The sequence below is a fragment of the Pelodiscus sinensis genome, chromosome 18 (genome assembly GCF_052426305.1).
Source record: "Pelodiscus sinensis isolate ZL-2025 chromosome 18, ASM5242630v1, whole genome shotgun sequence".
In the NCBI taxonomy this organism is placed as follows: domain Eukaryota; kingdom Metazoa; phylum Chordata; order Testudines; family Trionychidae; genus Pelodiscus; species Pelodiscus sinensis.
The window spans coordinates 35,439,711-35,466,199 of record NC_143069.1 but is presented as its reverse complement, the minus strand read 5'-3'; the positions used below and the strand labels follow the sequence as shown (position 1 = coordinate 35,466,199).

General features: G+C 75.0%; 1 protein-coding gene across 1 annotated transcript in view; it reads right to left on the bottom strand.

Annotated features, from left to right (window-relative positions):
* Positions 1 to 26,489, bottom strand: part of LOC142824331 (protein bicaudal D homolog 2-like) — a 44,928-nt gene that overhangs the window by 12,511 nt on the left and 5,928 nt on the right. Inside the window, exons 4-7 of the mRNA XM_089770462.1 lie at positions 15,650 to 15,893; positions 14,425 to 14,653; positions 9,078 to 9,290; positions 4,979 to 5,131 (exon numbers count right to left, since the gene is read on the bottom strand). Of these exons, the coding sequence (XP_089626588.1) occupies positions 4,979 to 5,131; positions 9,078 to 9,290; positions 14,425 to 14,653; positions 15,650 to 15,893 (839 nt within the window). The remainder of the gene's footprint in view (positions 1 to 4,978; positions 5,132 to 9,077; positions 9,291 to 14,424; positions 14,654 to 15,649; positions 15,894 to 26,489) is intronic.

Sequence of the window (26,489 nt, the reverse complement as noted above, 5' to 3'; positions counted from 1 at the left end):
GAGGGACCAGGCTGGCCTCCGTGCAGCTCAGCCCCGGGGGAGAGGTGGCCAGGAGAGATTCCTGCGGGGGCGTGGACTCCTGTTCCGTGAATGGCTCCCCCCAGGAAGGCGAGGGCATGGGGGGTAGAGCGGCAGCTGGTCGTCCCCCGAAAGTATCGCCTCAAGCTGCTGTATTTGGCCCACGATGTCCCCGTTGGGGGCCACCGGGGGATCCGGAGCACCCGGCTGAGGCTGCTCCAGCACTTCTATTGGCCGGGAATCTTTACAGCCGTGCAGCGGTACTGCCGGTCCTGTGACTCCTGCCAGAGGGGCGGGAAGGCCCAAGACAGGAGGAAAGCGGCTTGGGGGTCTCTACCCCAGATAGACCCTCTGGGTTTGCTGAGAGAGTTATGGGAGGGGAAGACCTCCCTGGATGGAGCATCGGGGATGGAAGCCGCCCTGGCTGTCCAGAGAAGGCTCGCTGGGCTCATGGCCCCGGCCCGAGAGACCCTGGCCAGAGATCAAGGCCAGCGGAAGGGTGGGTGTGACCCCCGAGGACAGGCCTGCGCCGGTCGCCCTGGAGCGGGGCGGCGAGTGGACAGAGGGAAGCCAATTCATGTGGGGCCTTGCCACAGCCGGCCCGAGTCAAGGGGAGCACCCATGTCCCCAGGGCGGGTTCCCACGCAGAGGACCCGAACTTCCCTATGCCACGAGCGGAGTGACCCTGCTCAGTTCGCTCTCGGAGGGGGGAGAACTGTGACGTAGTGGGGGTACTTGCTGGGCTGTGGTGACCCCTGCTGTCTGGAGCAAGACCCAGCAGGGAAAACCTCGCTAGGCAGAGGTAATGCCAAACTTGTTGAACCAGTAGCCAGACACCCCCCATGGAGAGGAACAAAGGAAGGTGGATGCTGCCCTGGCTGGGGGGCAGGGCTGCAAGGGAATTTAGTTAGTTACTGTGGGAGAGCATGGAGGAGAGCCTAGGAGAAGGGGCTGGAGTTTAGGGGCCCAGTCTCCCCCATCTCAAGGGGGCCTGAGGCATCCTAGCCCAGCTCTGGGACCAGACTACATCTGTGCTGTGCTGTATCCTGGAGAGGCAATAAACTTCCTCTATTCCACCGGCTGGTGAAGTCTGTTTGTGCCATTTCGGGGTGCAGGAGACGGGGAACCCCCAACGCGCCGTCACACTAGTGGGTAGAGCAGAGGGGTCCTGGGTTCTAGCTCCGGCGCAGGAAGGGGAGTGGGGCGAGTGGGGAGAGCAGGACGCCTGGGGGCCTAGTGGGTAGAGCAGAGGGGCCCTGGGTTCTAGCTCCGGAGTGGGGCGAGTGGGGAGAGCAGGACGCCTGGGGGCCTAGTGGGTAGAGCAGAAGGGTCCTGGGTTCTAGCTCCGGCGCGGGGAGGGGAGTGGGGCTAGTGGGGAGAGCAGTACGCCTGGGGGCCTAGTGGGTAGAGCAGAGGGGTCCTGGGTTCTAGCTCCGGCGCGGGGAGGGGAGTGGGGCTAGTGGGGAGAGCAGGACGCCTGGGGGCCTAGTGGGGAGAGCAGAGGGGTCCTGGGAGCGCTCTCGGTGGGCTGAGGGAAGCCGGAGCCAGCACTGGTCAGGAGAGCTCCCCGCCCGCCTGCCCCTGGGGGATCCCCACGCCAGGGGAGGTGCAGGAGAGCTCCCCGCCCGCCCGCCCCTGGGGGGATCCCCACGCCGGGGGAGGTGCAGGAGAGCTCCCCGCCCGCCCGCCCCTGGGGGGTCCCCACGCCGGGGGAGGTGCAGGAGAGCTCCCCGCCCGCCCGCCCCTGGGGGATCCCCACGCCGGGGGAGGTGCAGGAGAGCTCCCCGCCCGCCCGCCCTTGGGGGATCCCCACGCCGGGGGAGGTGCAGGAGAGCTCCCCGCCCGCCCGCCCCTGGGGGATCCCCACGCCGGGGGAGGTGCAGGAGAGCTCCCCGCCCGCCAGCCCCTGGGGGTATCCCCACGCCGGGGGAGGTGCAGGAGAGCTCCCCGCCCGCCCGCCCCCTGGGGGATCCCCACGCCGGGGGAGGTGCAGGAGAGCTCCCCGCCCGCCCGCCCCTTGGGGGATCCCCACGCCGGGGGGGTGCAGGAGAGCTCCCCGCTCGCCCGCCCCTGGGGGATCCCCACGCCGGGGGAGGTGCAGGAGAGCTCCCCGCCCGCCCGCCCCTGGGGGATCCCCACGCCGGGGGAGGTGCAGGAGAGCTCCCCGCCCGCCCGCCCCTGGGGGATCCCCACGCCGGGGGAGGTGCAGGAGAGCTCCCCGCCCGCCCGCCCCTGGGGGTATCCCCACGCCGGGGGAGGTGCAGGAGAGCTCCCCGCTCGCTCGCCCGCCCCTGGGGGGATCCCCACGCCGGGGGAGGTGCAGGAGAGCTCCCCGCCCGCCCGCCCCTTGGGGGATCCCCACGCCGGGGGAGGTGCAGGAGAGCTCCCCGCCCGCCCGCCCCTTGGGGGATCCCCACGCCGGGGGAGGTGCAGGAGAGCTCCCCGCTCGCCCGCCCTTGGGGGATCCCCACGCCGGGGGAGGTGCAGGAGAGCTCCCCACCCGCCCCTGGGGGATCCCCACGCCGGGGGAGGTGCAGGAGAGCTCCCCGCCCGCCCGCCCCTGGGGGATCCCCACGCCGGGGGAGGTGCAGGAGAGCTCCCCGCCCGCCCGCCCCTGGGGAGATCCCCACGCCGGGGGGGGTGCAGGAGAGCTCCCCGCCCGCCCCTGGGGGATCCCCACGCCGGGGGAGGTGCAGGAGAGCTCCCCGCCCGCCCGCCCCTGGGGGATCCCCACGCCGGGGGAGGTGCAGGAGAGCTCCCCGCCCGCCCGCCCCTGGGGGATCCCCACGCCGGGGGAGGTGCAGGAGAGCTCCCCGCCCGCCTGCCCCTGGGGAGATCCCCACGCCGAGGGAGGTGCAGGAGAGCTCCCCGCTCGCTCGCCCGCCCCTGGGGGATCCCCACGCCGGGGGAGGTGCAGGAGAGCTCCCCGCCCGCCCCTTGGGGATCCCCACGCCGGGGGAGGTGCAGGAGAGCTCCCCGCCCGCCTGCCCCTGGGGAGATCCCCACGCCGGGGGAGGTGCAGGAGAGCTCCCCGCCCGCCCCTTGGGGGATCCCCACGCCGGGGGAGGTGCAGGAGAGCTCCCCGCCCGCCCCTTGGGGGATCCCCACGCCGGGGGAGGTGCAGGAGAGCTCCCCGCCCGCCTGCCCCTGGGGGATCCCCACGCCGGGGGAGGTGCAGGAGAGCTCCCCGCCCGCCCGCCCCTGGGGGATCCCCACGCCGGGGGAGGTGCAGGAGAGCTCCCCGCCCGCCCGCCCCTGGGGGATCCCAACGCTGGGGGAAGTGCAGGAGAGCTCCCCGCCCGCCCGCCCCTGGGGGATCCCCACGCCGGGGGAGGTGCAGGAGAGCCCCCCGCCCACCCGCCCCTGGGGGATCCCCACGCCGGGGGAGGTGCAGGAGAGCTCCCCGCCCGCCTGCCCCTGGGGGATCCCCACGCCGGGGGGGGTGCAGGATAGCTCCCCGCCCGCCCGCCCCTGGGGGATCCCCACGCCGGGGGAGGTGCAGGAGAGCTCCCCGCCCGCCCCGGGGGATCCCCACGCCGGGGGAGGTGCAGGAGAGCTCCCCGCCCGCCCGCCCCTGGGGGGATCCCCACGCCGGGGGAGGTGCAGGAGAGCTCCCCGCCTGCCCCTGGGGGATCCCCACGCCGGGGCAGGTGCAGGAGAGCTCCCCGCCCGCCCGCCCCTGGGGAGATCCCCACGCTGGGGGAGGTGCAGGAGAGCTCCCCGCCCGCCCGCCCCTGGGGAGATCCCCACGCCGGGGGAGGTGCAGGAGAGCTCCCCGCTCGCCCGCCCCTGGGGGATCCCCACGCCGGGGGAGGTGCAGGAGAGCTCCCCGCCCGCCCCTGGGGGATCCCCACGCCGGGGGAGGTGCAGGAGAGCTCCCCGCCCGCCCCTGGGGAGATCCCCACGCCGGGGGAGGTGCAGGAGAGCTCCCCGCCCGCTCGCCCCTGGGGGATCCCCACGCCGGGGGAGGTGCAGGAGAGCTCCCCGCCCGCCCCTGGGGAGATCCCCACGCCGGGGGAGGTGCAGGAGAGCTCCCCGCCCGCCCCTGGGGAGATCCCCACGCCGGGGGAGGTGCAGGAGAGCTCCCCGCCCGCCCCTGGGGAGATCCCCACGCCGGGGGAGGTGCAGGAGAGCTCCCCGCTCGCCCGCCCCTGGGGAGATCCCCACGCCGGGGGAGGTGCAGGAGAGCTCCCCGCCCGCCCCTGGGGAGATCCCCACGCCGGGGGAGGTGCAGGAGAGCTCCCCGCCCGCCCCTGGGGAGATCCCCACGCCGGGGGAGGTGCAGGAGAGCTCCCCGCCCGCCCGCCCCTGGGGGATCCCCACGCCGGGGGAGGTGCAGGAGAGCTCCCCGCCCGCCCGCCCCTGGGGAGATCCCCACGCCGGGGGAGGTGCAGGAGAGCTCCCCGCCCGCCCCTGGGGAGATCCCCACGCCAGGGGAGGTGCAGGAGAGCTCCCCGCCCGCCCCTGGGGGATCCCCACGCCGGGGGAGGTGCAGGAGAGCTCCCCGCTCGCCCGCCCCTGGGGAGATCCCCACGCCGGGGGAGGTGCAGGAGAGCTCCCCGCCCGCCCCTGGGGAGATCCCCATGCCGGGGGAGGTGCAGGAGAGCTCCCCGCCCGCCCCTGGGGAGATCCCCACGCCGGGGGAGGTGCAGGAGAGCTCCCCGCCCGCCCCCTGGGGGATCCCCACGCCGGGGGAGGTGCAGGAGAGCTCCCCGCCCGCCCGCCCCTGGGGGATCCCCACGCCGGGGGAGGTGCAGGAGAGCTCCCCGCCCACCCGCCCCTGGGGAGATCCCCACGCCGGGGGAGGTGCAGGAGAGCTCCCCGCCCGCCCCTGGGGAGATCCCCACGCCGGGGGAGGTGCAGGAGAGCTCCCCGCCCGCCCCTGGGGAGATCCCCACGCCGGGGAGGTGCAGGAGAGCTCCCCGCCCGCCTGCCGCGGGAGGGGCTGGGGCTGAGGTACCTGGTTGCCCTTGAGCACGGAGACCTGCTTCTGCAGGGAGACGTTCTCCTCCTCCAGCTCCGCGCAGTCCTGCAGCTGCCGCAGCTCCTGGCTCTTGTGCTGCTTCAGCGCCTCCCGCAGCTCGGCCTGCTCTGCCTCCCGGGCCTGGCACTCCTGGGGGAAAGGCCATTAGGGCCCCAGCTATGGCCTAGCCCAGGGGAACCTGGACTCCAAGCCCTCTGACTGCCCCACAGGGAGCGAGCGGGGGAGGGGGAGCCGCCCCACGGGGAGCGAGCGGGGGAGGGGGAGCCGCCCCATGGGGAGCGAGCGGGGGAGGGGGAGCCGCCCCACGGGGAGCGAGCGGGGGAGGGGCAGCCGCCCCACGGGGAGCGAGCGGGGGAGGGGCAGCCGCCCCACGGGGAGCGAGCGGGGGGGGGGAGGAACCGCCCCACGGGGACCGAGCGGGGGGGGGAGGAACCGCCCCACGGGGAGCGAGCGGGGGGGGGCAGCCCCACGGGGAGCGAGCGGGGGGGAGGGGGAGCGGCCCCCACGGGGAGCGAGCGGGGGGGGGGGAGCCCCACAGGGACCGAGCGGGGGGGGGAGGAACCGCCCCACGGGGAGCGAGCGGGGGGGGGCAGCCCCACAGGGACCGAGCGGGGGGGGGAGGAACCGCCCCACGGGGAGCGAGCGGGGGGGGGGGCAGCCCCACGGGGAGCGAGCGGGGGGGAGGGGGAGCGGCCCCACGGGGAGCGAGCGGGGGAGGGGCAGCCGCCCCACGGGGACCGAGCGGGGGAGGGAGGAGCCGCCCCACGGGGACCGAGCGGGGGGGGGAGGAACCGCCCCACGGGGAGCGAGCGGGGGGGGGGCAGCCCCACGGGGAGCGAGCGGGGGGGGGGCAGCCCCACGGGGAGCGAGCGGGGGGGGGGGGCAGCCGCCCCACGGGAACCGAGCGGGGGGGCTCCCCACAAAGGTTGCGTTGCAGTGTGCGTGCTCTCCGTTTGGTCACCGAGCGGCAGTCTTCGGCGACAAACAGCCGTGCGGACACGAGAACAGGGCTCAGCGAATGAGATCGCAGGGAGCCGCGGGAAGTATCCCTCCAGCCAGAGGCTCCAGCAGGGCTCCAGACAGAGCTGGGGTGATGCATGGGGGTTAGGCCCAGCAAGGGCTGCTAGCCAGGAGGGTAGGAACAGCGTGTGCCTAGCGGGGCTGCTCTGGAGCCCGGCCCCGGCCCCGCCTTGGGATGCCGTGTCAGTACCTTCCTGGTCACTGCTTGGGCTGTGACTGACCCCTACTGGCCTCTGCCTGTGAGCACGGCCCAGCAGGGGAGGGGGGCTGCCGAAGTCCCGTAGACAGACCCAACGGGTCAGAGGAGTGGGGGCAGCGAGGGGCAGCCTGGGGCTGGAACCATGAAGGAATCCAGGGGCCCAGGGGCCCATCTCAAGGGGTCAGAGGTACCCTGGCCCAGACTCCTGTAGACACGTCACGTCTGTGCGGGGCTGGATCCCCCCATTCTACCGGCTGGCGGAGGCTGTTCTGGCTGCTCCGGGGGTGCAGTGTCGGGGAAACCCTGACACGTCACGTGGCGTCCCTGGCCTCTGTGTCTCAGGGAGGGATCCCGGTTCTGGGGCGCCTGGCATGGCCAGTGTTGGCAGACAGGACCTGGGCTGACCCCGTCTGGCTCCAGGCTAGAACTTCCTGATGTCTGCGCTACCCACGGACCCTCCACACCTGGGACCAACCTGCCTGCAGAGGCTGAAGGGAGGCAGTGCTTGTGAGGGCGCGTTGGGGTCCCCCGCCCCCTGCACCCCGAAATGGCACGAAGAGACTCCCCCAGCCAGTAGCATAGAGGTTGCTTATTGCTCCCCCAGGATACAGCCCAGCACAGATGTCACCAGGCTACAGGGCAGGCCTAGGATGCCTCAGCCCCCTTGATATGGGGGGGTCTTGGCTTCTAAACCCCCCAGCCTGTGCTGAGCCTGCTTCCTCCATCATCCCAGACAGAAACTAGCCCCCCCTCCTCCAGCCCTGCCCCCGGCCGGGCAGCATCCCCCTTCCTTTGTCCCTCTCCAGGGGGGGTGGCTGGTCGGGGTTGAGAGGTCCCTTTGCATAACGACCCATCCCTGTCCTGCTGGGCGTGGTACCGGCGGCAGCCAGTGGGGTACCACAGCCCCATAGAAACCAGCAAGTTCCCCCCACTACGGCACAGTGCTCCTGGGGGCGCAGCTCCTGAGAAATCCCAGCCAGGCACCATGTGCCGGTTCCGGGAAGGGGGGACGGAGGGACCCTAAGGGGCCAGGCCAGATCCAGCTGGTGCAGGGTGGCCAGGGGCCAGGAAGGGGGGACGGAGGGACCCTACGGGGCCAGGCCAGATCCAGCTGGTGCAGGGTGGCCAGGGGCCAGGAAGGGGGGACGGAGGGACCCTAAGGGGCCAGGCCAGATCCAGCTGGTGCAGAGGGGCCAGGAGCCAGGAAGGGGGGACGGAGGGACCCTAAGGGGCCAGGCCAGATCCAGCTGGTGCAGAGGGGCCAGGGGCCAGGAAGGGGGGACGGAGGGACCCTAAGGGGCCAGGCCAGATCCAGCTGGTGCAGGGTGGCCAGGGGCCAGGAAGGGGGGACGGAGGGACCCTAAGGGGCCCGGCCAGATCCAGCTGGTGCAGAGGGGCCAGGGGCCAGGAAGGGGGGACGGAGGGACCCTAAGGGGCCAGGCCAGATCCAGCTGGTGCAGGGTGGCCAGGGGCCAGGAAGGGGGGACGGAGGGACCCTAAGGGGCCAGGCCAGATCCAGCTGGTGCAGAGGGGCCAGGGGCCAGGAAGGGGGGACGGAGGGACCCTAAGGGGCCAGGCCAGATCCAGCTGGTGCAGGGTGGCCAGGGGCCAGGAAGGGGGGACGGAGGGACCCTAAGGGGCCAGGCCAGATCCAGCTGGTGCAGGGTGGCCAGGGGCCAGGAAGGGGGGACGGAGGGACCCTAAGGGGCCCGGCCAGATCCAGCTGGTGCAGAGGGGCCAGGGGCCAGGAAGGGGGGACGGAGGGACCCTAAGGGGCCAGGCCAGATCCAGCTGGTGCAGAGGGGCCGGGGCCAGGAAGGGGGGACGGAGGGACCCTAAGGGGCCAGGCCAGATCCAGCTGGTGCAGAGGGGCCAGGGGCCAGGAAGGGGGGACGGAGGGACCCTAAGGGGCCAGGCCAGATCCAGCTGGTGCAGGGTGGCCAGGGGCCAGGAAGGGGGGACGGAGGGACCCTAAGGGGCCAGGCCAGATCCAGCTGGTGCAGAGGGGCCAGGGGCCAGGAAGGGGGGACGGAGGGACCCTAAGGGGCCCGGCCAGATCCAGCTGGTGCAGAGGGGCCAGGGGCCAGGAAAGGGGGACGGAGGGACCCTAAGGGGCCAGGCCAGATCCAGCTGGTGCAGGGTGGCCAGGGGCCAGGAAGGGGGGACGGAGGGACCCTAAGGGGCCAGGCCAGATCCAGCTGGTGCAGAGGGGCCAGGAGCCAGGAAGGGGGGACGGAGGGACCCTAAGGGGCCAGGCCAGATCCAGCTGGTGCAGAGGGGCCAGGGGCCAGGAAGGGGGGACGGAGGGACCCTAAGGGGCCAGGCCAGATCCAGCTGGTGCAGGGTGGCCAGGGGCCAGGAAGGGGGGACGGAGGGACCCTAAGGGGCCAGGCCAGATCCAGCTGGTGCAGGGTGGCCAGGGTCCAGGAAGGGGGGACGGAGGGACCCTAAGGGGCCAGGCCAGATCCAGCTGGTGCAGAGGGGCCAGGGGCCAGGAAGGGGGGACGGAGGGACCCTAAGGGGCCAGGCCAGATCCAGCTGGTGCAGAGGGGCCAGGGGCCAGGAAGGGGGGACGGAGGGACCCTAAGGGGCCAGGCCAGATCCAGCTGGTGCAGGGTGGCCAGGGGCCAGGAAGGGGGGACGGAGGGACCCTAAGGGGCCAGGCCAGATCCAGCTGGTGCAGAGGGGCCAGGGGCCAGGAAGGGGGGACGGAGGGACCCTAAGGGGCCAGGCCAGATCCAGCTGGTGCAGAGGGGCCAGGGGCCAGGAAGGGGGGACGGAGGGACCCTAAGGGGCCAGGCCAGATCCAGCTGGTGCAGGGTGGCCAGGGGCCAGGAGGGAGCACGGGGCACTCACCTGGCGCAGGTCCTGCAGGGCGGCACTCAGCCTCTCGCTCTCAGCGCTTGTGTTGCTCAGCTGGCACCGTAGCTGCCTCAGCTCCCCCTGCTGCTCCTCAAGACGGGCCACCAGCTGGGCCTCCTTAGCCGTGGCCTCACGCACCAGACTTTCCTCACGGCTCTCCCCGGCCACGGCTGCCCGCTTGTGGCTGCTGTGGCACTCGGCCAGGGCCTGCCAGCCAGAGGGCAGAGAGGGCTGGGAGGGGCTCTCAGCCACACTGCACAATGCCAAGCACAATGGGCCCATGCGCAGGGCACTGGGGCAGGGCGCGCGGGGGCCCCTGGCAGTGCCCGGGACGACCCCCATCTGGGGGCACGCAGGGCACTGGGGCAGGGCGCGCGGGGGCCCTGGCAGTGCCCGGGACGACCCCCATCTGGGGGCACGCAGGGCACTGGGGCAGGGCGCGCGGGGGCCCCCTGGCAGGGCCCGGGACGACCCCCATCTGGGGGCACGCAGGGCACTGGGGCAGGGCGCGCGGGGGGCCCCTGGCAGTGCCCGGGACGACCCCCATCTGGGGGCACGCAGGGCACTGGGGCAGGGCGCGGGGGGGCCCCCTGGCAGTGCCCGGGACGACCCCCATCTGGGGGCACGCAGGGCACTGGGGCAGGGCGCGCGGGGGCCCCTGGCAGTGCCCGGGACGACCCCCATCTGGGGGCACGCAGGGCACTGGGGCAGGGCGCGCGGGGGCCCTGCCAGTGCCCGGGACGACCCCCATCTGGGGGCACGCAGGGCACTGGGGCAGGGTGCGCGGGGGCCCTGCCAGTGCCCGGGACGACCCCCATCTGGGGGCACGCAGGGCACTGGGGCAGGGCGCGCGGGGGCCCCCTGCCAGTGCCCGGGACGACCCCCATCTGGGGGCACGCAGGGCACTGGGGCAGGGGGTGTGGGGGCTCTGCCAGTGCCCGGGACGACCCCCATCTGGGGGCACGCAGGGCACTGGGGCAGGGCGCGCGGGGGCCCCTGGCAGTGCCCGGGACGACCCCCATCTGGGGGCACGCAGGGCACTGGGGCAGGGCGCGTGGGGGCCCCTGGCAGTGCCCGGGACGACCCCCATCTGGGGGCACGCAGGGCACTGGGGCAGGGCGCGCGGGGGCCCCTGCCAGTGCCCGGGACGACCCCCATCTGGGGGCACGCAGGGCACTGGGGCAGGGCGCGCGGGGGCCCCTGGCAGTGCCCGGGACGACCCCCATCTGGGGGCACGCAGGGCACTGGGGCAGGGCGCGCGGGGGCCCCTGGCAGTGCCCGGGACGACCCCCATCTGGGGGCACGCAGGGCACTGGGGCAGGGCGCGCGGGGGCCCCCGGCCAGTGCCCGGGACGACCCCCATCTGGGGGCACGCAGGGCACTGGGGCAGGGCGCGCGGGGGGCCCCTGGCAGTGCCCGGGACGACCCCCATCTGGGGGCACGCAGGGCACTGGGGCAGGGCGCGCGGGGGCCCCCTGGCAGTGCCCGGGACGACCCCCATCTGGGGGCACGCAGGGCACTGGGGCAGGGCGCGCGGGGGCCCCCTGGCAGTGCCCGGGACGACCCCCATCTGGGGGCACGCAGGGCACTGGGGCAGGGCGCGCGGGGGCCCCCTGGCAGTGCCCGGGACGACCCCCATCTGGGGGCACGCAGGGCACTGGGGCAGGGCGCGCGGGGGCCCCCTGCCAGTGCCCGGGACGACCCCCATCTGGGGGCACGCAGGGCACTGGGGCAGGGCGCGCGGGGGCCCCCTGGCAGTGCCCGGGACGACCCCCATCTGGGGGCACGCAGGGCACTGGGGCAGGGCGCGCGGGGGCCCCCTGGCAGTGCCCGGGACGACCCCCATCTGGGGGCACGCAGGGCACTGGGGCAGGGCGCGCGGGGGCCCCCTGGCAGTGCCCGGGACGACCCCCATCTGGGGGCACGCAGGGCACTGGGGCAGGGCGCGCGGGGGCCCCTGGCAGTGCCCGGGACGACCCCCATCTGGGGGCACGCAGGGCACTGGGGCAGGGCGCGCGGGGGCCCCCTGGCAGTGCCCGGGACGACCCCCATCTGGGGGCACGCAGGGCACTGGGGCAGGGCGCGCGGGGGCCCCCTGGCAGTGCCCGGGACGACCCCCATCTGGGGGCACGCAGGGCACTGGGGCAGGGCGCGCGGGGGCCCCTGGCAGTGCCCGGGACGACCCCCATCTGGGGGCACGCAGGGCACTGGGGCAGGGCGCGCGGGGGGCCCCTGGCAGTGCCCGGGACGACCCCCATCTGGGGGCACGCAGGGCACTGGGGCAGGGCGCGCGGGGGGCCCCTGGCAGTGCCCGGGACGACCCCCATCTGGGGGCACGCAGGGCACTGGGGCAGGGCGCGCGGGGGCCCCCTGGCAGTGCCCGGGACGACCCCCATCTGGGGGCACGCAGGGCACTGGGGCAGGGCGCGCGGGGGCCCCCTGCCAGAGCCCGGGACGACCCCCATCTGGGGGCACGCAGGGCACTGGGGCAGGGCGCGCGGGGGCCCCTGGCAGTGCCCGGGACGACCCCCATCTGGGGGCACGCAGGGCACTGGGGCAGGGCGCGCGGGGGCCCCTGCCAGTGCCCGGGACGACCCCCATCTGGGGGCACGCAGGGCACTGGGGCAGGGCGCGCGGGGGCCCCCTGGCAGTGCCCGGGACGACCCCCATCTGGGGGCACGCAGGGCACTGGGGCAGGGTGCGCGGGGGCCCCCTGGCAGTGCCCGGGGCGACCCCCATCTGGGGGCACGCAGGGCACTGGGGCAGGGCGCGCGGGGGCCCCCGGGCAGTGCCCGGGACGACCCCCATCTGGGGGCACGCAGGGCACTGGGGCAGGGCGCGGGGGGCCCCTGGCAGTGCCCGGGACGACCCCCATCTGGGGGCACGCAGGGCACTGGGGCAGGGCGCGCGGGGGCCCTGCCAGTGCCCGGGACGACCCCCATCTGGGGGCACGCAGGGCACTGGGGCAGGGTGCGCGGGGGCCCCCTGGCAGTGCCCGGGACGACCCCCATCTGGGGGCACGCAGGGCACTGGGGCAGGGTGCGCGGGGGCCCTGCCAGTGCCCGGGACGACCCCCATCTGGGGGCACGCAGGGCACTGGGGCAGGGCGCGCGGGGGCCCCCTGCCAGTGCCCGGGACGACCCCCATCTGGGGGCACGCAGGGCACTGGGGCAGGGCGTGCGGGGGCCCCCTGCCAGTGCCCGGGACGACCCCCATCTGGGGGCACGCAGGGCACTGGGGCAGGGTGCGCGGGGGCCCCTGGCAGTGCCCGGGACGACCCCCATCTGGGGGCACGCAGGGCACTGGGGCAGGGCGCGCGGGGGCCCCCTGCCAGTGCCCGGGACGACCCCCATCTGGGGGCACGCAGGGCACTGGGGCAGGGCGCGCGGGGGCCCCTGGCAGTGCCCGGGACGACCCCCATCTGGGGGCACGCAGGGCACTGGGGCAGGGCGCGCGGGGCCCCCTGGCAGTGCCCGGGACGACCCCCATCTGGGGGCACGCAGGGCACTGGGGCAGGGCGCGCGGGGGCCCCCTGGCAGTGCCCGGGACGACCCCCATCTGGGGGCACGCAGGGCACTGGGGCAGGGCGCGCGGGGGGCCCCTGGCAGTGCCCGGGACGACCCCCATCTGGGGGCACGCAGGGCACTGGGGCAGGGCGCGCGGGGGCCCCTGGCAGTGCCCGGGACGACCCCCATCTGGGGGCACACAGGGCACTGGGGCAGGGCGCGCGGGGGCCCCTGGCAGTGCACGGGACGACCCCCATCTGGGGGCACGCAGGGCTCTGGGGCAGGGTGTGTGGTGGCCCTGCCAGTGCCCGGGACGACCCCCATCTGGGGGCACGCAGGGCACAGGGGCAGGGCGCGCGGGGGCCCCTGGCAGTGCCCGGGACGACCCCCATCTGGGGGCACGCAGGGCACTGGGGCAGGGCGCGCGGGGGCCCCTGGCAGTGCCCGGGACGACCCCCATCTGGGGGCACGCAGGGCACTGGGGCAGGGCGCGCGGGGCCCCCTGGCAGTGCCCGGGACGACCCCCATCTGGGGGCACGCAGGGCACTGGGGCAGGGCGCGCGGGGGCCCCTGGCAGTGCCCGGGACGACCCCCATCTGGGGGCACGCAGGGCACTGGGGCAGGGCGCGCGGGGGCCCCCTGGCAGTGCCCGGGACGACCCCCATCTGGGGGCACGCAGGGCACTGGGGCAGGGCGCGCGGGGGCCCCCTGGCAGTGCCCGGGACGACCCCCATCTGGGGGCACGCAGGGCACTGGGGCAGGGTGCGCGGGGGGCCCCTGCCAGTGCCCGGGACGACCCCCATCTGGGGGCACGCAGGGCACTGGGGCAGGGCGCGCGGGGGCCCCTGCCAGTGCCCGGGACGACCCCCATCTGGGGGCACGCAGGGCACTGGGGCAGGGCGCGCGGGGGCCCCTGGCAGTGCCCGGGAAGACCCCCATCTGGGGGCACGCAGGGCACTGGGGCAGGGCGCGCGGGGGCCCCTGGCAGTGCCCGGGACGACCCCCATCTGGGGGCACGCAGGGCACTGGGGCAGGGCGCGCGGGGGCCCCCTGGCAGTGCCCGGGACGACCCCCATCTGGGGGCACGCAGGGCACTGGGGCAGGGCGCGCGGGGGCCCCCTGCCAGTGCCCGGGACGACCCCCATCTGGGGGCACGCAGGGCACTGGGGCAGGGTGCGCGGGGGCCCCTGCCAGTGCCCGGGACGACCCCCATCTGGGGGCACGCAGGGCACTGGGGCAGGGCGCGCGGGGGCCCCCTGCCAGTGCCCGGGACGACCCCCATCTGGGGGCACGCAGGGCACTGGGGCAGGGCGCGCGGGGGCCCCTGGCAGTGCCCGGGAAGACCCCCATCTGGGGGCACGCAGGGCACTGGGGCAGGGCGCGCGGGGGCCCCTGGCAGTGCCCGGGACGACCCCCATCTGGGGGCACGCAGGGCACTGGGGCAGGGCGCGCGGGGGCCCCTGGCAGTGCCCGGGACGACCCCCATCTGGGGGCACGCAGGGCACTGGGGCAGGGCGCGCGGGGGGCCCCTGCCAGTGCCCGGGACGACCCCCATCTGGGGGCACGCAGGGCACTGGGGCAGGGTGTGTGGTGGCCCTGCCAGTGCCCGGGACGACCCCCATCTGGGGGCACGCAGGGCTCTGGGGCAGGGTGTGTGGTGGCCCTGCCAGTGGCCGGGACGACCCCCATCTGGGGGCACGCAGGGCACTGGGGCAGGGCGCGCGGGGGCCCCTGGCAGTGCCCGGGACGACCCCCATCTGGGGGCACGCAGGGCACTGGGGCAGGCACTCCCGCAGCAGTGCTCAGGATGACCCTGTTCTCAGGCCCCCCCTTACCTCCTTCGTCTGGGTCAGCTCCGTCCTCAGCCCGTCCAGCTGCCCCTCCAGGTGCCCGCAGCGCTGCCTGAGCTCCCTGTTCTCCTCCAGCACCGCCAGCCCGTACTGGGCAGCCTGGACCTTCTCCTGCGTCGCCTCCTGCAGCTCAGCCGCCAGGCGCCCCACCTGCGCCTGCAGCTCCGCCAGGGCCCCCGGCGCGGGGCTGGGCTCCATGGCAGCACCGGGCAGCCTGTGGGCAGGAGCAGCCCTAGCACCCCAGACAGTGGGGGGGCTTGCAGGGGAAGGAGCAGGACTCAGGGGGCCAGGGGCGGGGCTCAGAGGGGGAAGAGGAGGGGGCCTGAGGCAAAGAAGCAGGAGGTGGGGCGGGGCCAGAGGAGAAGGGGCGGGGCTTAGGGACAGGGGCGGGGCTCAGAGGGGGAAGAGGAGGGGGCCTGAGGCAAAGAAGCAGGAGGTGGGGCAGGGCCAGAGGAGAAGGGGCGGGGCTTAGGGACAGGGGCGGGGCTCAGAGGGGGAAGAGAAGGGGGCCTGAGGCAAAGAAGCAGGAGGTGGGGCGGGGCCAGAGGAGAAGGGGCGGGGCTTAGGGACAGGGGCGGGGCTCAGAGGGGGAAGAGGAGGGGGCCTGAGGCAAAGAAGCAGGAGGTGGGGCGGGGCCAGAGGAGAAGGGGCGGGGCTTAGGGACAGGGGCGGGGCTCAGAGGGGGAAGAGGAGGGGGCCTGAGGCAAAGAAGCAGGAGGTGGGGCAGGGCCAGAGGAGAAGGGGCGGGGCTTAGGGACAGGGGCGGGGCTCAGAGGGGGAAGAGGAGGGGGCCTGAGGCAAAGAAGCAGGAGGTGGGGCGGGGCCAGAGGGGAAGGGGCGGGGCTTAGGGACAGGGGCGGGGCTCAGAGGGGGAAGAGGAGGGGGCCTGAGGCAAAGAAGCAGGAGGTGGGGCAGGGCCAGAGGAGAAGGGGCGGGGCTTAGGGACAGGGGCGGGGCTCAGAGGGGGAAGAGGAGGGGGCCTGAGGCAAAGAAGCAGGAGGTGGGGCGGGGCCAGAGGGGAAGGGGCGGGGCTTAGGGCCAGGGGCGGGGCTCAGAGGGGGAAGAGGAGGGGGCCTGAGGCAAAGAAGCAAGAGGTGGGGCGGGGCCAGAGGCGGGAGGGGAGGAGCTCGGAGGAGGGCTTGGGGGCGTGGCCAGCCGCGCGCGGGGAGAAAGCAACGGCCCCCCGCGGCGGTTGGCCCCTCGCGCTTACCCCGCGCGCGCCGCTGCTGTCCCCGCCGCCAGCGCCAGTTGCGGCCCCGCCCCGTTTGAAATTCCTCGCGCGCCGCCTAGCGTAGGCCCCGCCCTCCGGTCCGATTGGCAGAGCGGGGCCTCCTGCTGCCCCTTCCGCTCTCCGATTGGTGGCTGCGCTTCCTCTCCGCCGACCTGCTGAGTGGCCACGCCCCGCGCGGTGCGTGTCACGTGCTCGGCCGCCTTCGACAGCACCTCCTCCTCCTCTGATTGGAGGCCGGGGGAGGGGCGCTGACGGGGGGGAGCGGGGGGAACAGGCGGGGGGGCTGACGGGGAGGGGGACCAGGGGGAACAGGCGGGGGGGGGCTGACGGGGGGAAGCAGGGGGAACAGGCGGGGGGGCTGACGGGGAGGGGGAGCAGGGGGAACAGGCGGGGGGGCTGACGGGGAGGGGGAGCAGGGGGAACAGGCGGGGGGGCTGACGGGGAGGGGGAGCAGGGGGAACAGGCGGGGGGGGCTGACGGGGGGAAGCAGGGGGAACAGGCGGGGGGGCTGACGGGGAGGGGGAGCAGGGGGAACAGGCGGGGGGGCTGACGGGGAGGGGGAGCAGGGGAACAGGCGGGGGGCTGAGGGGGAGCAGGGGAACAGGCGGGGGGGCTGACGGGGAGGGGGAGCAGGGGGAACAGGCGGGGGGGCTGACGGGGAGGGGGAGCAGGGGGAACAGGCGGGGGGGGCTGACGGGGAGGGGGAGCAGGGGGAACAGGCGGGGGGGCTGACGGGGAGGGGGAGCAGGGGGAACAGGCGGGGGGGCTGACGGGGAGGGGGAGCAGGGGGAACAGGCGGGGGGGCTGACGGGGAGGGGGAGCAGGGGAGCAGGGGGAACAGGCGGGGGGGCTGACGGGGAGGGGGAGCAGGGGAACAGGCGGGGGGGCTGACGGGGAGGGGGAGCAGGGGGAACAGGCGGGGGGGCTGACGGGGAGGGGGAGCAGGGGGAACAGGCGGGGGGGCTGACGGGGAGGGGGAGCAGGGGGAACAGGCGGGGGGGCTGACGGGGGGGGAGCAGGGGAACAGGCGGGGGGGCTGACGGGGGGGAGCAGGGGGAACAGGCGGGGGGGCTGACGGGGGGAAGCAGGGGGAACAGGCGGGGGGGCTGACGGAGAAGGGGAGCAGGGGGAACAGGCGGGGGGGCTGACGGGGGGAAGCAGGGGGAACAGGCGGGGGGGCTGACGGGGAGGGGGAGCAGGGGAACAGGCGGGGGGGCTGACGGGGAGCAGGGGGAACAGGCGGGGGGGCTGACGGGGAGGGGGAGCAGGGGAACAGGCGGGGGGCTGACGGGGAGGGGGAGCAGGGGGAACAGGCGGGGGGGCTGACGGGGAGGGGGAGCAGGGGAACAGGCGGGGGGGCTGACGGGGAGGGGGAGCAGGGGGAACAGGCGGGGGGGCTGACGGGGAGGGGGAGCAGGGGAACAGGCGGGGGGGCTGACGGGGAAGGGGAGCAGGGGGAACAGGCGGGGGGGCTGACGGGGAAGGGGAGCAGGGGGAACAGGCGGGGGGGCTGACGGGGAGGGGGAGCAGGGGAACAGGCGGGGGGGCTGACGGGGAAGGGGAGCAGGGGGAACAGGCGGGGGGCTGACGGGGGGAGCAGGGGGAACAGACTGGTGGGGGGAGGCTGACGGGGGGGAGCAGGGGGAACAGGCGGGGGGGCTGATGGGGAAGGGGAGCAGGGGGAACAGGCGGGGGGGAGCAGGGGGAACAGGCCGGCGGGGGGCCTGACGGGGGGGAGCAGGGGGGGCTGACGGGGGGGAGCAGGGGAACAGGCAGGGGGGCTGACGGGGAGGGGGAGCAGGGGGAACAGGCGGGGGGGCTGACGGGGAAGGGGAGCAGGGGGAACAGACTGGTGGGGGGAGGCTGACGGGGGGGAGCAGGGGGAACAGGCGGGGGTGCTGACGGGGGGAGCAGGGGGAACAGGCGGGGGGGCTGATGGGGAAGGGGAGCAGGGGGAACAGGCGGGGGGGCTGACGGGGGAGCAGGGGGAACAGGCGGGGGGGCTGACGGGGGAGCAGGGGGAACAGGCGGGGGGGCTGACGTGGAGGGGGAGCGGGGGGAACAGGCGGCGCGGCTGACGGCGGGGAGCAGGGGGAACAGGCGGGGGGAGCAGGGGGAACAGGCCGGCGGAGGGGCTGACGGGGGGAGCAGGGGGAACAGGCGGTGGGGCTGACAGGGGGGGGAGCAGGGGGAACAGGCGGGGGGCTGATGGGGAAGGGGAGCAGGGGGAACAGGCGGGGGGGCTGATGGGGAAGGGGAGCAGGGGGAACAGGCGGGAGGCCTGACGGGGAGCAGGGGGAACAGGCGGGGGGGCTGATGGGGAAGGGGAGCAGGGGGAACAGGCGGGGGGGCTGACGGGGAAGGGGAGCTGGGGGAACAGGCGGGGGGGCTGATGTGGAGGGCGAGCAGGGGGGAACAGGCGGGGGGGCTGATGGGGAGGGGGAGCAGGGGGAACAGGCCAGCGGGGGAGGTTGATGGGGGGGCAGCAGGGGGAATGGGCTGGGGGGGAGCAGGGGGAACGGGCTGGTGGGGGGAGGCTGACGGGGGGGGGAAGCAGGGCGAACAGGCGGGGGGGCTGATGGGGAGGGGGAGCAGGGGGGAAGAGGCGGGGGGCTGATGGGGAGGGGGAGCAGGGGGGAACAGGCGGGGGGGCTGATGGGGAGGGGGAGCAGGGGAACAGGCGGCAGGGCTGACGGGGGGAAGCAGGGGAAACAGGCGGGGGGGCTGACGGGGAAGGGGAGCAGGGGGAACAGGCGGGGGGCTGACGGGGGGGGAAGCAGGGGGAACAGGCGGGGCGGCTGACGGAGAAGGGGAGCAGGGGGAACAGGCGGGGGGGCTGACGGGGGGAAGCAGGGGGAACAGGCGGGGGGCTAACGGAGAAGGGGAGCAGGGGGAACAGGCGGGGGGGCAGACGGGGGGAAGCAGGGGGAACAGGCGGGGGGGCTGACGGGGAAGGGGAGCAGGGGGAACAGGCGGGGGGGCTGACGGGGGGAAGCAGGGGGAACAGGCGGGGGGGCTGACGGGGAAGGGGAGCAGGGGGAACAGGCGGGGGGGCTGACGGGGGGAAGCAGGGGGAACAGGCGGGGGGGCTGACGGGGAAGGGGAGCAGGGGGAACAGGCGGGGGGGCTGACGGGGGGAAGCAGGGGGAACAGGCGGGGGGCTGACGGAGAAGGGGAGCAGGGGGAACAGGCGGGGGGGCTGACGGGGGGAAGCAGGGGGAACAGGCGGGGGGACTGACGGAGAAGGGGAGCAGGGGGAACAGGCGGGGGGGCTGACGGGGGGAAGCAGGGGGAACAGGCGGGGGGACTGACGGAGAAGGGGAGCAGGGGGAACAGGCGGGGGGGCTGACGGGGGGGAAGCAGGGGGAACAGGTGGGGGGGCTGACGGGGAAGGGGAGCAGGGGGAACAGGCGGGGGGCTGACGGGGGGAGCAGGGGGAACAGACTGGTGGGGGGAGGCTGACGGGGGGGAGCAGGGGGAACAGACGGGGGTGCTGACGGGGAAGGGGAGCAGGGGGAACAGGCGGGGGGCTGACGGGGGAGCAGGGGGAACAGACTGGTGGGGGAGGCTGACGGGGGGGAGCAGGGGGAACAGGCGGGGGGGCTGACGGGGGGAAGCAGGGGGAACAGGCGGGGGGGCTGACGGAGAAGGGGAGCAGGGGAAACAGGCGGGGGGGCTGACGGGGGGAAGCAGGGGGAACAGGCGGGGGGCTGATGGGGAAGGGGAGCAGGGGGAACAGGCAGGGGGGGCTGATGGGGAAGGGGAGCTGGGGGAACAGGCGGGGGGGCTGATGGGGAGGGGGAGCAGGGGGAACAGGCCAGCGAGGGAGGTTGATGGGGGGGAGCAGGGGGAACGGGCTGGTGGGGGGAAGCTGACGGGGGGGGAAGCAGGGCGAACAGGCGGGGGGGCTGATGGGGAGGGGGAGCAGGGGGAAGAGGCGGGGGGCTGATGGGGAGGGGGAGCAGGGGGGAACAGGCGGGGGGGCTGATGGGGAGGGGGAGCAGGGGAACAGGCGGCGGGGCTGACGGGGGGAAGCAGGGGAAACAGGCGGGGGGGCTGACGGGGAAGGGGAGCAGGGGGAACAGGCGGGGGGGCTGACGGGGGGAAGCAGGGGGAACAGGCGGGGGGGCTGACGGAGAAGGGGAGCAGGGGGAACAGGCGGGGGGGCTGACGGGGGGGAAGCAGGGGGAACAGGCGGGGGAGCTGACGGGGAAGGGGAGCAGGGGAACAGGCGGGGGGGCTGACGGGGAGCAGGGGGAACAGGCGGGGGGGCTGACGGGGAGGGGGAGCAGGGGAACAGGCGGGGGGCTGACGGGGAGGGGGAGCAGGGGGAACAGGCGGGGGGGGCTGACGGGGAGGGGGAGCAGGGGAACAGGCGGGGGGGCTGACGGGGAGGGGGAGCAGGGGGAACAGGCGGGGGGGCTGACGGGGAGGGGGAGCAGGGGAACAGGCGGGGGGGCTGACGGGGAAGGGGAGCAGGGGGAACAGGCGGGGGGGCTGACGGGGAAGGGGAGCAGGGGGAACAGGCGGGGGGGGCTGACGGGGAGGGGGAGCAGGGGAACAGGCGGGGGGGCTGACGGGGAAGGGGAGCAGGGGGAACAGGCGGGGGGCTGACGGGGAAGGGGAGCAGGGGGAACAGGCGGGGGGGCTGACGGGGAAGGGGAGCAGGGGGAACAGGCGGGGGGCTGACGGGGGGAGCAGGGGGAACAGACTGGTGGGGGGAGGCTGACGGGGGGGAGCAGGGGGAACAGGCGGGGGGGCTGATGGGGAAGGGGAGCAGGGGGAACAGGCGGGGGGGAGCAGGGGGAACAGGCCGGCGGAGGGGCCTGACGGGGGGGAGCAGGGGGGGAGCAGGGGAACAGGCAGGGGGGCTGACGGGGAGGGGGAGCAGGGGGAACAGGCGGGGGGGCTGACGGGGAAGGGGAGCAGGGGGAACAGACTGGTGGGGGGAGGCTGACGGGGGGGAGCAGGGGGAACAGGCGGGGGTGCTGACGGGGGAGCAGGGGGAACAGGCGGGGGGGCTGATGGGGAAGGGGAGCAGGGGGAACAGGCGGGGGGGCTGACGGGGGAGCAGGGGGAACAGGCGGGGGGGCTGACGTGGAGGGGGAGCGGGGGGAACAGGCGGCGCGGCTGACGGCGGGGAGCAGGGGGAACAGGCGGGGGGAGCAGGGGGAACAGGCCGGCGGAGGGGGGCTGACGGGGGGAGCAGGGGGAACAGGCGGTGGGGCTGACAGGGGGGGGGGAGCAGGGGGAACAGGCGGGGGGCTGATGGGGAAGGGGAGCAGGGGGAACAGGCGGGGGGGCTGATGGGGAAGGGGAGCAGGGGGAACAGGCGGGAGGCCTGACGGGGAGCAGGGGGAACAGGCGGGGGGGCTGATGGGGAAGGGGAGCAGGGGGAACAGGCGGGGGGGCTGACGGGGAAGGGGAGCTGGGGGAACAGGCGGGGGGGCTGATGTGGAGGGCGAGCAGGGGGGAACAGGCGGGGGGGCTGATGGGGAGGGGGAGCAGGGGGAACAGGCCAGCGGGGGAGGTTGATGGGGGGGAGCAGGGGGAACGGGCTGGGGGGGAGCAGGGGGAACGGGCTGGTGGGGGAGGCTGACGGGGGGGGGAAGCAGGGCGAACAGGCGGGGGGCTGATGGGGAGGGGGAGCAGGGGGAAGAGGCGGGGGGCTGATGGGGAGGGGGAGCAGGGGGGAACAGGCGGGGGGGCTGATGGGGAGGGGGAGCAGGGGAACAGGCGGCAGGGCTGACGGGGGGAAGCAGGGGAAACAGGCGGGGGGGCTGACGGGGAAGGGGAGCAGGGGGAACAGGCGGGGGGCTGACGGGGGGGGAAGCAGGGGGAACAGGCGGGGCGGCTGACGGAGAAGGGGAGCAGGGGGAACAGGCGGGGGGGCTGACGGGGGGAAGCAGGGGGAACAGGCGGGGGGCTAACGGAGAAGGGGAGCAGGGGGAACAGGCGGGGGGGCAGACGGGGGGAAGCAGGGGGAACAGGCGGGGGGGCTGACGGGGAAGGGGAGCAGGGGGAACAGGCGGGGGGGCTGACGGGGGGAAGCAGGGGGAACAGGCGGGGGGGCTGACGGGGAAGGGGAGCAGGGGGAACAGGCGGGGGGGCTGACGGGGGGAAGCAGGGGGAACAGGCGGGGGGCTGACGGAGAAGGGGAGCAGGGGGAACAGGCGGGGGGGCTGACGGGGGGAAGCAGGGGGAACAGGCGGGGGGACTGACGGAGAAGGGGAGCAGGGGGAACAGGCGGGGGGGCTGACGGGGGGGAAGCAGGGGGAACAGGCGGGGGGACTGACGGAGAAGGGGAGCAGGGGGAACAGGCGGGGGGGCTGACGGGGGGAAGCAGGGGGAACAGGTGGGGGGGCTGACGGGGAAGGGGAGCAGGGGGAACAGGCGGGGGGCTGACGGGGGGAGCAGGGGGAACAGACTGGTGGGGGGAGGCTGACGGGGGGGAGCAGGGGGAACAGACGGGGGTGCTGACGGGGAAGGGGAGCAGGGGGAACAGGCGGGGGGCTGACGGGGGAGCAGGGGGAACAGACTGGTGGGGGAGGCTGACGGGGGGAGCAGGGGGAACAGGCGGGGGGGCTGACGGAGGGAAGCAGGGGGAACAGGCGGGGGGGCTGACGGAGAAGGGGAGCAGGGGAAACAGGCGGGGGGGCTGACGGGGGGAAGCAGGGGGAACAGGCGGGGGGCTGATGGGGAAGGGGAGCAGGGGGAACAGGCGGGGGGGCTGATGGGGAAGGGGAGCTGGGGGAACAGGCGGGGGGGCTGATGGGGAGGGGGAGCAGGGGGAACAGGCCAGCGAGGGAGGTTGATGGGGGGGAGCAGGGGGAACGGGCTGGTGGGGGGAAGCTGACGGGGGGGGGGAAGCAGGGCGAACAGGCGGGGGGCTGATGGGGAGGGGGAGCAGGGGGAAGAGGCGGGGGGCTGATGGGGAGGGGGAGCAGGGGGGAACAGGCGGGGGGGCTGATGGGGAGGGGGAGCAGGGGAACAGGCGGCGGGGCTGACGGGGGAAGCAGGGGAAACAGGCGGGGGGGCTGACGGGGAAGGGGAGCAGGGGGAACAGGCGGAGGGGCTGACGGGGGGAAGCAGGGGGAACAGGCGGGGGGGCTGACGGAGAAGGGGAGCAGGGGGAACAGGCGGGGGGGCTGACGGGGGGAAGCAGGGGGAACAGGCGGGGGAGCTGACGGGGAAGGGGAGCAGGGGGAACAGGCGGGGGGGCTGACGGGGGGAAGCAGGGGGAACAGGCGGGGGGGCTGACGGGGGGAAGCAGGGGGAACAGGCGGGGGGGCTGACGGGGAAGGGGAGCAGGGGGAACAGGCAGGGGGGCTGACGGGGGGAAGCAGGGGGAACAGGCGGGGGGGCTGACGGGGGGAAGCAGGGGGAACAGGCGGGGGGGCTGACGGGGAAGGGGAGCAGGGGGAACAGGCGGGGGGGCTGACGGGGGGAAGCAGGGGGAACAGGCGGGGGGGCTGACGGAGAAGGGGAGCAGGGGGAACAGGCGGGGGGGCTGACGGGGGGAAGCAGGGGGAACAGGCGGGGGGGCTGATGGGGAAGGGGAGCAGGGGGAACAGGCGGGGGGGCTGACGGGGGGAAGCAGGGGGAACAGGCGGGGGGGCTGACGGAGAAGGGGAGCAGGGGGAATAGGCGGGGGGGGCTGACGGGGGGGAAGCAGGGGGAACAGGCGGGGGGGCTGACGGGGAAGGGGAGCAGGGGGAACAGGCGGGGGGGCTGACGGGGGGAAGCAGGGGGAACAGGCGGGGGGGCTGACGGGGAAGGGGAGCAGGGGGAACAGGCGGGGGGGCTGACGGGGGGAAGCAGGGGGAACAGGCGGGGGGGCTGACGGAGAAGGGGAGCAGGGGGAACAGGCGGGGGGGCTGACGGGGGGGAAGCAGGGGGAACAGGCGGGGGGGCTGACGGAGAAGGGGAGCAGGGGGAACAGGCGGGGGGGCTGACGGGGGGAAGCAGGGGGAACAGGCGGGGGGGCTGACGGGGAAGGGGAGCAGGGGGAACAGGCGGGGGGGCTGACGGGGGGAAGCAGGGGGAACAGGCGGGGGGGCTGATGGGGAAGGGGAGCAGGGGGAACAGGCGGGGGGGCTGACGGGGGGAAGCAGGGGGAACAGGCGGGGGGGCTGATGGGGAAGGGGAGCAGGGGGAACAGGCGGGGGGGCTGACGGAGAAGGGGAGCAGGGGGAACAGGCGGGGGGGCTGACGGGGGGAAGCAGGGGGAACAGGCGGGGGGGCTGATGGGGAAGGGGAGCAGGGGGAACAGGCGGGGGGGCTGACGGGGGGAAGCAGGGGGAACAGGCGGGGGGGCTGACGGAGAAGGGGAGCAGGGGGAACAGGCGGGGGGGCTGACGGGGGGAAGCAGGGGGAACAGGCGGGGGGAAGCAGGGGGAACAGGCGGGGGGGCTGACGGAGAAGGGGAGCAGGGGGAACAGGCGGGGGGGCTGACGGGGAAGGGGAGCAGGGGGAACAGGCCGGGGGGGGCTGACGGGGAAGGGGAGCAGGGGGAACAGGCCGGGGGGGGCTGACAGGCAGGCAGCGGGGCTGACCCAGGCGCACGCTGACCCCGGGGCGCTGCCCGTCCCACACGGTCCCAGCAGGGCGCACTGGTGAGTCTGGCCCCAGGGGTGCCCCCTGTGCCGTAGTGGGGGGAACTTGCTGGTTTCTATGGGGCTGTGGTACCCCACTGGCTGCCGCCGGTACCACGCCCAGCAGGACAGGGATGGGTCGTTATGCAAAGGGACCTCTCAACCCGGACCAGCCGCCCCCCTGGAGAGGGACAAAGGAAGGGGGATGCTGCCCGGCCGGGGGCAGGGCTGGAGGAGGGGGAGCTAGTTTCTGTCTGGGATGATGGAGGAAGCAGGCTCAGCACAGGCTGGGGGGTTTAGAAGCCAAGACCCCCCCATATCAAGGGGGCTGAGGCATCCTAGGCCTGCCCTGTAGCCTGGTGACATCTGTGCTGGGCTGTATCCTGGGGGAGCAATAAGCAACCTCTATGCTACTGGCTGGGGGAGTCTCTTCGTGCCATTTTGGGGTGCAGGGGGCGGGGGACCTCACGCCCTCCCGCGCTCTCCCTGGCTGGTGGCCATGCCCGTGCCACGTGCCTCCTGCCGTGGAAGCCAGCCAGGCAGCCCCGGCCCCGATGCCCCTGCTACTAAGAAACTGGCCTCGTTTTTCTCAATTTGTTTCCCAGCCAGAAAGCTCAAACAGCCGACTGGCTGGTTCCAAGCCAGACACCTGGCAACCCTACATGGGAGGGCTCGGGGGGAGGGCGGGCACCAGGCATGAGGGGTGCGTGTGAGGGTCCCGAGGGGGCAGAGACGTGCGGGGCCCTGGGGGCGGGGCTGACCAAAGGGGCCAGGCGTGATGTGCACCTTTGGGCAATGGGCGCCCACCCTGCTCTGGGCCAACCGATCTATTGCTGCCCCCATGCTGGGCGGGGAAGTGACCCCCCCACGAGCTGCCAGGCAGCAGCCCGGCCCAGCCCCTGCCCTCCCCCCTCCTACTCGCACCAGGCCAGCACTGTTTCTTTAGGGAGCCCAGGTAAATACCAGCTGGGAGCAGCAAGCGGGGCTTGGTCAGGCCAGGGGCGTGGATGGGCCAGGAGTGTGGCAGTGCCAGCTGGGAGCAGCAAGAGGGGCTTGGTCAGGCCAGGGGCGTGGATGGGGCCAGGAGTGTGGCAGTGCCAGCTGGGAGCAGCAAGCGGGGCTTGGTCAGGCCAGGGGTGTGGATGGGCCAGGAGTGTGGCAGTGCCAGCTGGGAGCAGCAAGCGGGGCTTGGTCAGACCAGGGGTGTGGATGGGCCAGGAGTGTGGCAGTGCCAGCTGGGAGCAGCAAGCGGGGCTTGGTCAGGCCAGGGGTGTGGATGGGCCCAGGGGTGTGGCAGTGCCAGCTGGGAGCAGCAAGCGGGGCTTGGTCAGACCAGGGGTGTGGATGGGCCAGGGGTGTGGCAGTGCCAGCTGGGAGCAGCAAGCGGGGCTTGGTCAGGCCAGGAGTGTGGATGGGCCAGGAGTGTGGCAGTGCCAGCTGGGAGCAGCAAGCGGGGCTTGGTCAGGCCAGGGGCGTGGATGGGCCAGGAGTGTGGCAGTGCCAGCTGGGAGCAGCAAGCGGGGCTTGGTCAGGCCAGGAGTGTGGATGGGGCCAGGAGTGTGGCAGTGCCAGCTGGGAGCAGCAAGCGGGGCTTGGTCAGGCCAGGGGCGTGGATGGGGCCAGGAGTGTGGCAGTGCCAGCTGGGAGCAGCAAGCGGGGCTTGGTCAGACCAGGGGCGTGGATGGGCCAGGAGTGTGGCAGTGCCAGCTGGGAGCAGCAAGAGGGGCTTGGTCAGGCCAGGGGCGTGGATGGGGCCAGGAGTGTGGCAGTGCCAGCTGGGAGCAGCAAGCGGGGCTTGGTCAGACCAGGGGCGTGGATGGGCCAGGAGTGTGGCAGTGCCAGCTGGGAGCAGCAAGAGGGGCTTGGTCAGGCCAGGGGCGTGGATGGGCCCAGGGGTGTGGCAGTGCCAGCTGGGAGCAGCAAGCGGGGCTTGGTCAGGCCAGGGGTGTGGATGGGCCCAGGGGTGTGGCAGTGCCAGCTGGGAGCAGCAAGCGGGGCTTGGTCAGGCCAGGGGCGTGGATGGGCCAGGAGTGTGGCAGTGCCAGCTGGGAGCAGCAAGAGGGGCTTGGTCAGGCCAGGGGCGTGGATGGGGCCAGGAGTGTGGCAGTGCCAGCTGGGAGCAGCAAGAGGGGCTTGGTCAGGCCAGGGGCGTGGATGGGCCAGGAGTGTGGCAGTGCCAGCTGGGAGCAGCAAGCGGGGCTTGGTCAGGCCAGGAGTGTGGATGG